The sequence below is a fragment of the Thamnophis sirtalis genome, unplaced genomic scaffold (assembly GCF_051295495.1).
Source record: "Thamnophis sirtalis isolate CommonGarterSnake01/CBP01778 unplaced genomic scaffold, rThaSir2_p1.2 scaffold_7, whole genome shotgun sequence".
NCBI classification, from domain to species: Eukaryota; Metazoa; Chordata; class Lepidosauria; order Squamata; family Natricidae; genus Thamnophis; species Thamnophis sirtalis.
Window position 1 is genome coordinate 58,307,865 of NW_028261387.1, and position 14,049 is coordinate 58,321,913.

At 40.3% G+C, this 14,049-nt stretch overlaps 1 protein-coding gene across 1 annotated transcript in view; it reads left to right on the forward strand.

Annotated features, from left to right (window-relative positions):
- Positions 1-12,421, forward strand: part of MOV10 (Mov10 RNA helicase) — a 32,660-nt gene extending 20,239 nt beyond the window's left edge. The window contains exons 13-22 of the mRNA XM_087720141.1: positions 1,501-1,598; positions 2,782-2,901; positions 3,726-3,828; positions 5,510-5,627; positions 5,726-5,920; positions 6,344-6,409; positions 7,421-7,546; positions 9,431-9,519; positions 10,781-10,896; positions 11,857-12,421. Of these exons, the coding sequence (XP_087576267.1) occupies positions 1,501-1,598; positions 2,782-2,901; positions 3,726-3,828; positions 5,510-5,627; positions 5,726-5,920; positions 6,344-6,409; positions 7,421-7,546; positions 9,431-9,519; positions 10,781-10,896; positions 11,857-11,924 (1,099 nt within the window). The 3' untranslated portion in view covers positions 11,925-12,421. The remainder of the gene's footprint in view (positions 1-1,500; positions 1,599-2,781; positions 2,902-3,725; positions 3,829-5,509; positions 5,628-5,725; positions 5,921-6,343; positions 6,410-7,420; positions 7,547-9,430; positions 9,520-10,780; positions 10,897-11,856) is intronic.
- Positions 12,422-14,049: the final 1,628 nt, after the last annotated feature.

The window sequence follows — 14,049 nt, forward strand, 5'->3', positions numbered from 1 at the left end:
AATTTCGCCGCTTAATCTCTTCAATTTTAATTTAGCTTTGATTTTTTTGGGGCGGTAGTCTCTTTTCTAATAATAAAATTTCCTCACCAATTCAACACGCTTTCTCTTTCTGCTTTCTTTCCGTTCTGGAGCTGTCCCAACTTCAGCAGCTTCAATGACTGCATTTCTGTCATCAGAAATAAGAGCTTCTCCTTGATCAATCAGGACTTTGTGGTGTCTCTGAGATCAGCAGGATGTACTCTTCACTATCACCATCTCTATGGGATGGTTTAGGTCCAAATGGACCGTCCAGCGGCAGAAATATCGACTGCGATCTTGGAGCTCCAAGATCGTATGTCGTGTCGTCGCGACATCAGCTCCTCTCCCTTCAATATTCACCAGATGTACCAGGATCACCAAAATGGGCAGATTTGTGACATTTTCTTGGTTGCTATGTGACAGTAGCAGATCCAAAGACACATTTTGTTAGGAATGCTCTTTTGTTAGGTTAGCATTTCAGGAAAGGGCATGAACAGAGGTCTATTCTTGGTTTGCTTACTGGAATGTTAGGCAGAAAGTAAAACATTAGTCATTCTTATATCAATAATACGTTTCAAGGGTATGACAGGTTGAAAACAGATTAAATTATTTTTTTTGCTTAACTGTACTACAAGAGGTTCAGATCTTGGGTAGTAATGGTTGAGATGCTAAATTCGTCCTAAATAGACACAAGTTGAAGTTTATTCACATCAGGAATTTCACTAGGGGTGACTTTGAATCCTATTATTGTCTCTTACCTTAAAGTTCTCTAGAATAATGTTTCTCAATTTCAATTATTTTAAGTTGTATAGATTTCAATTCCCAGAATTCCCCAGTCGGTATGCTGACCAGGGAGTTCTGGGAATTGAAGTCCAAACATCTTAAAAGTTGCTGGGGTTGAGAAACACAGCTCTAAAGCATTCTTTTTGTGGATAAAAATACTTGGAAGAGTATTGCAACCAAGAAAAATTCACAAACTTTCCTGGAAGAGATGTATATAGATTTAATGAAATAAGTAATATTAGACTATCCCTCTTCAGTGTGATTGCTGCAAGAGGAATAAGGAACACAGTTCTTTCCGTGGTTATGTGCCCCATCGCCAGCTGGTCTTCTGGTTTCTGGTACGCGCATTCATGCCAGCCAGATGGTCTTCGCATGTGCCAGAGTGCCGGAAATCTGAAGACCAGCTGGCTGATGCACATGTATGCACTGGCCAGCTTGTCTTTCCGTTTCTGGCACATGCAGGCCAGCGGCATGCATGCACTAGAAACTGGAAGACTAGCTGTTTGGCACGCATGCGCGCACCGGAAACCGGAAGATTAGCTGCACAACGGTCAACTGGTCTTCCGGTTTCTGGGTTCGTGCACATGTTCCAGTTCGCAGTGAAGACGTTTGCTGACACTGACCTAGCAATAGTGCTTTTCCTGGAAAACTGGATATTTCTGCATGTGTTCAAAGATTTTGTGTATCTCTTCTAATTAGATTGGCTTCTGCTGACTTCCCTGAGGGACATTTTTCTCATGTCTTTATTGATGAGAGTGGCCATGCTGTGGAACCAGAGAGCCTGATTGCCATTTCAGGTGAGGAATGACAGAATGGAAATGATACATCATCCCTCAGGCGATGAGAATATTGCCGTATATCTTTGCTCTGGTTCTTGTCAACTGACTTACATTTCCCCTGTTTGGCATTTGCCAGAAGTTTTGATAGTGTGGTTCCAGAATTTCCAGTAATCTGTATATTGGGGAAACAGAGTCCTGGGGAAGATTGAGGAAGTCGTTTCTAGGTATTTTAATGTTCTGCTGTTGAAGACACAGAATGTTTTGAATGGCAGTTGTGTGTTTATATAAAGCCTTCCAGCAGCATTTGGCATATTGTGTTAGCTTCATACTAACAAACTAGCAGTTTTGGAGCTGATCATTTCTAGGTTTAATACTTATTAGCTGTGCTGTGAAAATAGGCATAATCTTTGCCTATTGTTAAAACATCTACAAAGGGAAACTTTGTGAAATGGGCTGCTAGGACAGGCCTTTTCCAATTGTTCTGCCAGAGAAGGTTGTTACAGATCCCATCAGTCAAAGAACCATTGGTGGGATCTAGGAGAAGAACCTTCTCTGCTGTAGCGCCATCCCTTTGGAACATCCTGACCCTTGGACTAAGGTCTGCCCACACTGTATGTTGAAAGGCTATTTGTTTGCTTAGTTCTTTTATTCCCTCTTTTTAGCTTTTTATAAGTGCTAATATTTAGTACTTGTTTTCTCATTTTTAATGTTGCTTTATCTTATTCCATGGCACTCGGAGGTTCAGTGGCCAAGACGCTGAGCTTGTCGATCAGAAAGGCTGACAGTTCAGTGATTAAAATCCTTAGCAGCACATAAGGGAGTGAGCTCCTGTTACTTGTTCCAGCTTCTGCCAACCTAGTAGTTCGAAAGCTTATAAAAATACAAGTAGAAAAATAGGAGCCACTTTTGGTGGGAAGGTAACAGTGTTCCGTACACCTTCAACATTTAGTCATGACGGCCATATGACCATGGAGACGTCTTTGGACAGCACTGGCTCTTCGGCTTTGAAACGGAAATGAGCACAGTCCCTAGAGTGAGGAACAACTAGCACATATGTTCCAGGGGAACCTTTACCTTATTGTGCATGTTTTAATACAAATGGTTTTTATATTTAAGTAAGCAACCTAGCAAACTTTGGGGGAGGAGGGGGGAATGAGAAAAAAATGCTAACAAAGAAAATAGATTTCCATCTCTCTTTCAGGTATTCTTGCCATGATGGACCCAAAGAAAAATGTCAATGGAGGTCAGCTGGTTTTGGCTGGGGATCCAAAGCAACTGGGACCAATTTTGAGATCTCCTCTGGCACTTCAACATGGCTTGGGCAAGTAAAAGGAAGTCATATTTTAATGTAGTAGCAGTGTATATGCTGCAAAATAGCTATTTAAGAATAAAGAAAAAATGTAAATAAATGTAAAGCCTATTGAACTCTCACATGCCATTGAATCACCATAGTGCTGACAATGTCTGTTTTAAAAATAGCTCTGGGGGAACTTTACTACTACTTCTTCTTGTGCCATATCTCTCATCGGATGTTGGCGATTCTATTTTTATCAACAGGCGCATGAAAAAGTGCTACTGAGTTTTGTCTAAACCAGTGTTGAAGGCATGATGTTCTTCTGCCTGGATCTTGTTTGTCTTCAGTCTTTCTCTGGAAGATTAAACGAAGTATGCCATATTTTTCCGGGTGTCTCATTACATGTCCAAAATATTCTAACTTTCACTTTTTTATGGTTTTGATGATTTTCCTTGGTTTTCCAGGCAGCTTATCACCTCATCATTTCTCTCTTCCGATTACTGGCACATATGTGCGAGTGACAGCCATCTGGGCAACGCGCATGCACACAATGGAAACCAGAAGACCAACTCTTCTGGTTTCCAGGAGTACCGCAAGTGCAAAAAACAATTGAGTATTGTGCGCACATGCGCGCCAGAAATTCAGAAGAGGAGTGTGTGACGCTACATGTGCCAGCTGACTTGGTTCCGTGTGCCACTTTGAGCAGGCATGCCATAGGTTCACCATTACGAAACTAGCCTATAGGATTTCCCCCTAGACTGGATTTATTGCACTGCTCTAAGAAAGGGAAGTTGTAGAGGGACAAACTGTCCAAATTTTTCAATGCTTATGAGGCATTTTTGCTGTTATAGGACTTTCGTTGCTGGAGCGGCTGATGCACTACAACCCATTATACCAAAAGACAAATGACAAATATAACCCACAATTTGTCACTATGCTGCTGCGCAATTACAGGTACATTCCACGTTCCAATTTCATGTCAAAACCAAAAATAGGTTTGCTTTACCACAAAGTCCTCTGTGTCATTGGCTGAATGTGTGGGATTTCTACTTTGGAAATTTGTCCAGTGATAATTTACAATAATAATTGCATTCTATGATCGGAGAGTTTCTTTTAAAGGAAAAACTGCATGTAAAGATAAGATTGTGCAAATGACACACTGAAAAAGTGTGACACACACACATATATGTATCACAGAAATGAGTACATCCCCTCACATTTTGTAAATATTTAAGTATATCTTGCCAGCGGTTTAGACATTAATGGCTGTGTATTGCGTTATTTTGAAGGGACAGCACATTTACACTGTATATATAAATTATACATATATAAATAAAATAGACAGTTTTTCAGTGTGAGATACAGATATCTATATCTTATAGATAGAAGTAGTCCTTGACTTACAACCATAATTGGGACCAGAATTTCTGTTGCTAAGCAAGGGGCTTGTTAAGTGAGTTGCCCCCAATTTTATGATATCTTTTGCCACAGTGAACTGATTCACTACAATTGTTAAATGAATTATTTGGTCTTTAAGTGAATCTTGCTTCTCCCATTGATTTTGCTTGTTGGTAGCTGGCTGGGATGATCCCATGACTCTGGGAATCCACAACCATTGTGCCAGTTGCCAAGTTCACAAATTTTGATTATGTGATTGTGGGGATGCTGCAATGGTTCTAAGTTTGAGGATTGTCATAAGTAATTTTTTTCCGTGTCATAATATTGAATGGTTCTAAGTTTGAGGATTGTCATAAGTAATTTTTTCCCGTGTCATAATATTGAATGATCATTAAATAAATGGTTGTAAATCAAGGACTACCTGTAATAATATAAGTGCCTGGGTGACCAATATCATGTAGTTTTTATAAAATTCTCTTCACTCTAAATCACAGAACTTGATTTATCCTGTATGCCTAACTTAGACATAACTGAATTACCTAGATTCAGTTCATATAGTACTGTGATATCAAATCAGAAATTAACCAGACTGAGTTCAGCTATAAAAAGGTAAATAAGATCAGCACGTTGTGAAAATGGAACAGGTACGACTTCAATTGATTTATTAATGTATGTCGTCTAAACTCAGCTAGGCAGACATACAAGTGCCTTGGAAAGAGTGCAGCTTTTTAGAACATAATCGCAGAACATTTCTGAGATTATTTCCTGACAGAACAGTTAATCAGAGGAACAACTTCCCTCAGAAGTTGTGGATGCTCCAACACTGGAAGATTTTAAGAAGGTATTGGATAACCATTTGTCTGAAGTGATGTAGGGTTTCCTGCCTAAACAGGGGATTGGATTTGAAAAAACCTTCAAGGTCCCTTCCAACTTTGTTATTCTATTTATAATACATATGGAAAGCCATCGTGCATTCCATGTACAAAGTTCCATCCGGTTCTTTGCTCAATCTTCTCCGCAGATATGCTAATGAAGAAAGGACTGCTTTTCCAGTTTTGTAGATGGGGGGGGGGTGATAGACTTGACCAAGAGGTCTAGAAAGTCTGGAGTAGCACAAAAACAGGCAACTAGGGGCTTCAGGTTCTAATCTGTGGTAGGCGATAAAGAAAATCTCATTCTCTTTCTTGTAAGCTATTCAGGTTTGCTTAGATGCTAAAACATCAGTCTTCAATTCCAGGTCTCATAAAGCCATCCTCAAATTCCCCAATGAAAAATTCTATGATGAAAAGCTCCTGGTATGTGGTGAGCCCGCAATTATTGATTCCTTCTGCAATTGGAATGAATTGCCCAAGCAGGTGAGGAGCTTTATACATTTAGCAGGATCACATCTGTATAATCACATACATGTATTGTGAAATACTTAAGGGGTTTTTTTTCTTCTTCTTTTTTGCAGAAATTTCCTATCATCTTCCATGGGGTCTGTGGGGAAGACCAGCAAGAAGCGAGGAGCCCTTCATTTTTTAATACTGCTGAGATTAGTGTGTTGATGTATTATCTCAAGAAACTTCTTCTGGAAAATCAGGGCAAAAAAGGACAAACCAAAATTCCTCCCAAAGAGATTGGTGTCATCTCTCCATACAGAAAGCAGGTGAGACTTTCCTCAGTTGACTAAACTAGACTCTTTTCTTTCAGTAGTGGCAAACCCACAGTTTCTTCACGTGGTCAAAATGTCCTCTGATGTAACCAGAGGATTTCTCAATGGGTTCCATGCCTGTAATTTTCAGGAGGATGCAATCTGTAGTATCGATGAATCACAGTTTACAGCAATGACATCAAAAATGCATCAGTTATTCCAGACATGGGATTTGTTTTGACCATTTGCAACTATCCTACATTATGCCTTATGTTCTCTCTCTCTCACACACACACACACACATGAAAAAAGGCAAGTGTTCCACATATACAATGTGCATTACATTTTAAAAAATCAGCATTACAAAGATTTCATCTCTGCTGAGGACCAATAATTGAACTAAGGACTTATGATACATTAATTTCTCTTTCTGTGCAGGTAGAGAAGATAAGAAAGGCCATCAATTTAGAACTGAAATCCCTGATGGGGATCCAGGATCTAAAGGTGAGATCTGGACCAAAGGAGTCTTGATTATTTACTGTTATGTCCTGTAGCTCAAACATACATTGGTACGACCAGGTAGGACCTAATATGCTGCAATAGCAAAGCATGCATAGCTTCAGTTGGGTTTTTCTCTTTTGAAAAAAAAAATCCTTCAGTTATTAAGATCAAGCCATCATACCACCCTTTACTGTAATTTTAAGGTTCATACTCATGCTAAACATTCAGAAACCAGGATGAACACACATGAACAATGAAAATACAGTGGAACTTTGGGAAAGGTGTATTTATTGTAACAATGTAATAAAGGTTCTTCACATCTTCTCTGTCTGCGCTTTCTCAAGGGTAGTCCTCACTTAACTGTGGTAATTAGGACTGGGAATTCAGTCGCTAAGTGACACTGTTCTTTAATTTGATGCCATGTGACCGTGCTAATTTAACAATGGCTGTTGCCAGTTGCTGCCATTAAGCAAATCCCACACAGTCACAGCATCCCACCATCCAGTGATTGCCATTTGCAACCTCTTACCAGTTTCTATATGACTTTGCTTGTTGAAAGCTGGCAGTGAAGATCACAAATGGTGGTCACCTAATTGCAGGATGCTATAACATCCTAATTGCAAGCTAGTTGCCAGGTGCCCCAATTGTGATCATATGACTGAAAGTTGGGATGGTTAGAACATCTAGAACAGGGGGCCCCAAACTTGGCAACTTGCAGACTTGTGGACTTCAAGTCCCAGATTTCTCCAGCCAGCTATGCTATGGAGAATTCTGGGAGTTGGAAGTCCACAAGTCTTCAAGTTGCCAAGTTTGAAGACCTCTGATCTAGAACCACATTCAGCACCATGGAGTGAGATGTCATTCAACAAAGGCTACTTGTATGATTCACAATTTGGGAAACCCAGATGTAATGAAAGGAAAAAGCCCCCTGCTAAGCCCATCTATCACTCTGGAGTTCCGTAACTCCAAACTCATAAATCCTAGCTAGAATTCTTTTCTGTTTCTGCACTTCAGGTGGGCTCTGTGGAGGAATTCCAGGGTCAGGAGCGGCGTGTGGTGCTCCTTTCAACAGTACGCAGCAGCAGCAATTACTTTGGAATAGATGAAGAGTTCAACCTTGGTTTCCTCAATAATCCCAAGGTATCACACCGATCTGTCATATGCTATAATCTTTCGCACATCCGTGGCTGATCGGCTTTTTTTATGGGACGAAAAATGTCCAGAAACATATCCTCCCAAATGACTCTTCCTTTTGCGGGGCGGCATTAGAGAAACTATAACAAAATGTAATTTATTTTCTGTTTTGTACATGCCCAGACTTGCCTAGTAATGTTATTGTTTATAACTTAATGTGAATCAAGCCATTTCTGATTATTTAAGAAAACTTGGATAAATAAAACATGGGTTAGTATATTCTGTATACATTTCACATATCTCCATATCATATTTCTGTAGCCCCCGGTTTGGCCTAGAAATATAGGAAGAATTCCAGGAAAGGATAATTAACATTATCTAATGGTTCTGATGCTCAAAACCATTTATATATAAGACTGCTGAGACTACTGTAAATCTCTCTTTTAGAGCAGCACTGTGTGTGCTTTACACAGGGATTTCATCAGTTGACATTTTTACAACTTTCTTTAAACACCTTTATGGTACAAGCAAAGTTTGATTTATCTTCCCAAAGCATTTTAGAACAAAAGCTAATATAGCCTGAAGCTCTGCAAAGTAAGAGTTTCTTAACTCTTCTGTACCACCAGGTGGTGATCCTTAGTTAAGTTCAAGACTACTTTTTATTCTCTTTGTCTTGATTCACAGCAACTATATGGGTAAATCCCTGGAATTTTCATAGCAACCATTTTAGAAGTGCAGGCAGACCTCAAATTACAAACATATTTGGGAACAGAAAATTTGGTAACTAAGCGAAACAGTCATAAAGTGAGATATCATTTGACTGCTTCACTCAACAACCACAATTTTGACTCTCCCCATTGTGATCATTAAGGGGTGAGGGTGGCCTGGCACAAGCTGTAGGACCCACTTGTGCACAGAAACCTGCCATGATTTGGAAGGCCTCGATTGGCTACAGGACCCACTGACATGTGGGTTCCTGCTGTAACTCTGGATGCCATGGCTTGCTCCCCATCACACCAAGCCTGCGAGAAGTTGGTTGATTACAGATCTCACCAGTGTGTGGAAAACTGCTGCAGACAGATAGGCCCAGGACTTCCCCTGACTTCACTATGCCTGGGGTGCCTTGATTGGTCACCAAACCCAGCAGTGTATGTAAATTGTTTCACTTACACCTTTCTGTTTTTCTGCAGCTGTAACAGGCACCCTTCGTACAGAGGCCACCTTGCAGCATTCTGCAAGTGGGAACCATTGTCAGGATCGTTCAGAAGGCTTACCCCCCCCCCCAAAAAAAAATTATGCATGCTGAATGACATAAATGGCCCTTGCCTGCAGAATGGCATGAGGCGGCCTCTGTAGGAAAATCATACCTCACATTGGCTAGGTGTGCCGGTCAGCAGCTGCATGAAAACACAAAGGTAGGTGGAGCAATTTATATGCACTACCCAGCTCTGTAACGGGCCAAGACATTCCAGGCATGGTGACTAGGTCACAAGCCCCTTTGTTCAGCACTATTGTAATTTCACTTTTTGGTTGCTGAAGAGTCGTTAAGCTGGTGTAAAGTCACCCTGTTTGCTTTGTGCCAAAAGTGGGACCAAAACTCTGTTTTCTCCATTCGTAGTTCAGTTTCTTAACCACAGAACCAAGGAAAAGTGAACATCACCAATTTGGGAATGAAATCCCTGTTTGTAGTAGTTTTGTGTTAGATAAAGGCTGTTTCTTAGAATATCCAGAAGATTCAGTTAGGAGATGGAAGTTAAGGAATCATCTTTAAGTGTCAATTATGAAATCTGTATCTCATACTTGAATGTGGGGAGCATGGAGGATTCTTTACCAGTGATCTAAGTTGTTAACTTTTTTTCTTTTTGTGTCACTCCTCCTTTTCATTTTCAGCGCCTGAATGTGTCTCTTACAAGAGCTAAGGCACTGTTGATTGTTGTAGGCAACCCAACTACACTAAGCACGGATCCATACTGGAAGGGGTAAGTGTTGGCCTCCTGAATCCTAATTATTTTTTCTCCTGCAGTGAATTAGAGGAACAACTGAATAAGCAGTGCTAGATATTCTTTTGAGATTTCCAGGTGAAGAATTGCTAAGTTACAGTGCCTGGTGCTACATGAAAAGAAGGAATCAATCTTTCATCTAGATTTTATACTTCTATGGCATGAAAGTGCTACGTAGCCCAGTATTATCTATTCCTACAATCTTCAGCTTGAAAAGTCTTATAAGGCCTGTATTGAGAGGCTTATTTGCCATTTGGAATCTCATATAATTGATTTGTGACTGCCTCAGTGACCCTGCCAATTCGGTAAGTCTAAAGAGATTCTCAGTCATCCAGGTCATGGTTGTCCCAAAGGTGCTTTTTCAGGAGGCAACAAGACTTTCTTGTTATTTCTTTGAAGACATTTCACTTCTCTTCCAAGAAGCTTCTTCAGCTCTGACAGGATAGTGGGGAATGGAAGGATTTATATTCTCTGCAGACAAGCTGGTCATTTGTATCCTTTTAGAGGGTCACTGAAGCACTTGGAGGTTTATCTGTGTCCTCAGGGTCACCTGAGTAGTACTCCTGGTTCTTGTAGTCTGCAATTTCCCCACCTCTGGAAATCCATTCCTACTCCCACACTGTTGAAAGGGCGTTCATCCCAAATTGTGCAGCCAAAAGTCTGCAGAGACTCTTAGCCCTCCAGACCATGGCCGTCCCAAAGGTGCGCCCCTTAAGAGCCAACTGGACTTTTCTGTCCCTTCTCCGAAGACTCCTCACCTGTCATCCAAGAAGCCTCCCCAGCTCCAACAGGACATTGGAGAATGGAAGGATTCACATTCCCCGCAGGCAGCTGGTCACCTGCATCCTTCCAGAGGATCACCGAAGCATCCGGAGGCCCCTCTGTGTCCCCAGGGTCACCTGAGCAATGCTCCCAGTTCCTCCCAGTCCACAATTTTCCTTTTCTCTTCTGGAAATCCATTCCCACTCCTACACTATTGAAAGGGTGCTCATCCCAAACTATGTAGCTGAAAGTCTGTAGATTCTCAGTCATCCAAATCATGGTTGTCCCAAAGGTGCCCCTTCAGGAGGCAACTGAACTTTCATGCTTGTAGAGATTCTTCAAAGAAAAATAGTCCAGTTGCCTCCTGAGGGTTAGGGTTCGCAAGAGAGTGAGTTGTTTTAAGTCCAAATGTAACCTGTTTCCCCATTCCCAATGCTGATCTGCCTTAATTGCATTAATACTTCAACTATGTCCACAGGTTTCTTGACTACTGCAAAGACAATAAAGCTTGGAAGGGATATAAACACAGTACAGTAGACGATGGGTTGCCAATAGCAGAGCTGTCTTCTCTCAACATAAATGATCAGCCAGCAGGTAAGGAAAGGGCTGCAGTGTTGAAAGCATCCTTTAATTGTTAGTCATTCTTCGGATGTTTGGAAGAGAGCCAGTTTAATTCTTTCATTCTCAGAGCAATGGTCTTGGGGGATAAGAAGGGAGAGTCAGCCCACAAATTAAGAAAAAATGAGGCTAAGCCGTACAACCTTAAGTTGAAGGAAGGTAAAAGCAAGAATTAGGAAATGTTCTGCCCATGAAATAAGCATTTAACAGTCTTCTTAAACGTAGGCCAGATTGCAACAATATTGGGTCACGAGTCAATGTTCTAATTACTCAGTTGCTCCTCAATTGTACAAGAATTATAACCAACCCCCTTTGAGGTGTCCAGAATGCATGAAGCAAGAATTTTTGTGGTATTAATCTCAGAGGAATGAACTCTGGAAACATCATACCAACTTTTTGGCATGCAAAATGAGAGGGTGTGGACCAATTGGAGATTAGAGTTGGCAATTGTGCCCATATTATGTGGTGTAGGGGAGGTAATAGTTTTGTTAGCCCTAGTTATCTTTGCTCGGAAGCCAGAACACTGGCTAAATGAAGATTTTTCAACTTCCCTGTGGGTTGGTGATAGCATTGATGGCTCATAGGTTGGCGTGATTTGATTAGATTTTGCTGGTTGTCAGCATTCCATGATCAGCAGGCAGCTCTCGTGACTTGCCTCAAGTGTTTTAGAGGGAAGGGAAATTGGAATGTCATTGTTTAAGGGATGGTGTTGTTCTTTTATAAGCATTACGTAGACTGAAAACTGACTTCCAGCCAAAATCCAACTCATTTGCCGTCTTTGACTTTTCTACATTGAAGCTTTATGCATCTTGGAGAGAAGAGTTAAGCGCACCCCTTTAAATGTTCAGAAAGTTTGCCTGGTCAGTGCAAGGACAGCAAATTTCCTTCTCCTTTCTATCTGCCTACTTGCCTCTTCACCTATTACCTTCTCTGCAGGTAACAGCTTACAAGAGACAAGTTACATCCAGCAGCAAGTGGAGCCACAATGGAGATGTGAACATTGAAACTAGTGCTGTGTGATCCTGGTGAACACAGCCTTCTTGAAAATTTCTGCAGGATTGACAGACCAGACAAGTAGTTAAATTTTATTTGATCTTCATACCTGCTATTTCTCAGGAGTAAATATCAGGGTTCCCAAAATTCTGCTTAAATAAATAAATAATGCAGTAGAAATCCATGTGCGGTTACCACCAATGACCAAATTATGTATGAATTCTTTCATGAGTGCCTGCACATTTGTAATGCTGAGAACAACTGCGTATGGGCACCTGTAGGGTAGGTCTGAGGAATGGTAATTGAAATATGTTTTGATATTTCAAACAGTGATTACATTTCAGTATCAAGAGATACTGTAGAGATTAGTAGAGATTATGAAGAATTTTGGGGAGAGGATAGGACAAGGGAAAGTAGAAACTTACCAAAACCTTGTTAAGTTTCAAGACTTAGATTTTATCTAATCAATTTTTGTACTAAATTTATTAAAATGCATTATAAAATTTAATTATATGTATCATGATTCTGTATTAGTTGTAAAATTCTCTTGTTTCATCTTTCTTCTTTTTGGGTGGAAGTGAATAGCAAGAAGCAAGTTTTTTAAAAAAAATCATTTTCTGCTTATATCCTGTTGGGATATTATACTGAAGGCAAAATACAAGCCAGTGTCCTGACAGAAATACAATAGAGAAGACTAACCACAATAGAGACCCATTCCTCCCAGGCATTCATATGAACATTTTGGCAGCCCCTAGCCTTTCAGGTTATGGAAGGAGACTGGCAAATACATTGGCTTCTAGTCCAGCTTCATACGTTGCAGAATTCAAAAAATCTACCTTCTATTATTTGTGAAAACATAAAAGCTGTGAAAATCCATACAAGGACCAAATTACAGAATTAGCATAAAACAGCAAGTATAGAATTAAGTCATATAAACTGTTGTCCCTGTACCCAAATGAAAGGGGGGGGAATGGGGGAGGGGAGTTTTTAAATACCTATCTTACAGCAAAGGCCTTCAAACTTGACATCTTGAAGACTTGTGGACTTCAGCTCCCAGAATTTCCCAGCCAGCATCATATGGAACATGACAGATGCTCATTCTTATAAGAACCCAGCCTGAATCACAATATGGGGAAGGACTTATTTTTTCCCCTTATTATCAGAGTGCCGACATTAAGTTTTTATCTACTTCTGGTTAGCCAAGTTGAATATACAAGATTCAAAAAACTATAATAGATTAAATGGGAGACGAGGCAAAGTTGCCCATTTTCCGTTTCCTCCTCCTGCCTGGCATTACACAGATGTGTTTAATTTGGATTAACCTTCCCCCATGTGGTTCTGGGTGGGATTGAGAAATAATCTTTCTGACCTCTTAGATAGTGATGGAATTTATTTTTCATTTGAAAGATGCCTTGACTTCTGACTCAATTTTTTTCATTCTTGTGTTATACAGTGATGGGACTTTTTCAGCCTTTGGAACAGCACTAGGTAGAGAATTATTTAAGCACAAGACTTAGTTTAGTTCAGAAGCACATAATTTTTACCCCAGATTAACCAATAGAAAAGCACTAATCGTCTGCAGTCATATTATCTCAAAGGAACAAGACTATCCTTCATTACATTAGGTCATTTGTTATTCCTGTATGTTTAAAAGGTAGTCCTGTGCATTGTACCACTGGTGATGGTTATTCAGTAGATCCTCAGAGAGCTGCATGATTAGGGAGCAGCTGGCACCATGCGCCAACCGCAACAGTAGTGTTTGGCTCTTTGCCATCTTATGAGGTAAACAGAAGATGAAGAATGCTGGTGTCTTACTCTGTTCCTGGTACAGCTGGGCTTACAAAGACATCATAATATACCCACTACTTGGGTAGATGCTGTGATGTTTAAGACGCACAAATTCCTAAGAAAAACTTATTTTTCTGACACACCAATTTGGCTGGTCAGATATATTTCATTCTCATGGAATTTCTGAGGTTTTTGGAGTGATTATTAAAATTGACATTACATTTACTCAATGAAATTTCGAAAACTCCATCATTTGCTTCATTCCACTTTTGGGGGGGGGGGGGAGAGGATCTACAATCTATGTTTGAAAAGGTCCAGATGGAATGTGTCTTCCAGTCTTAAACTTTA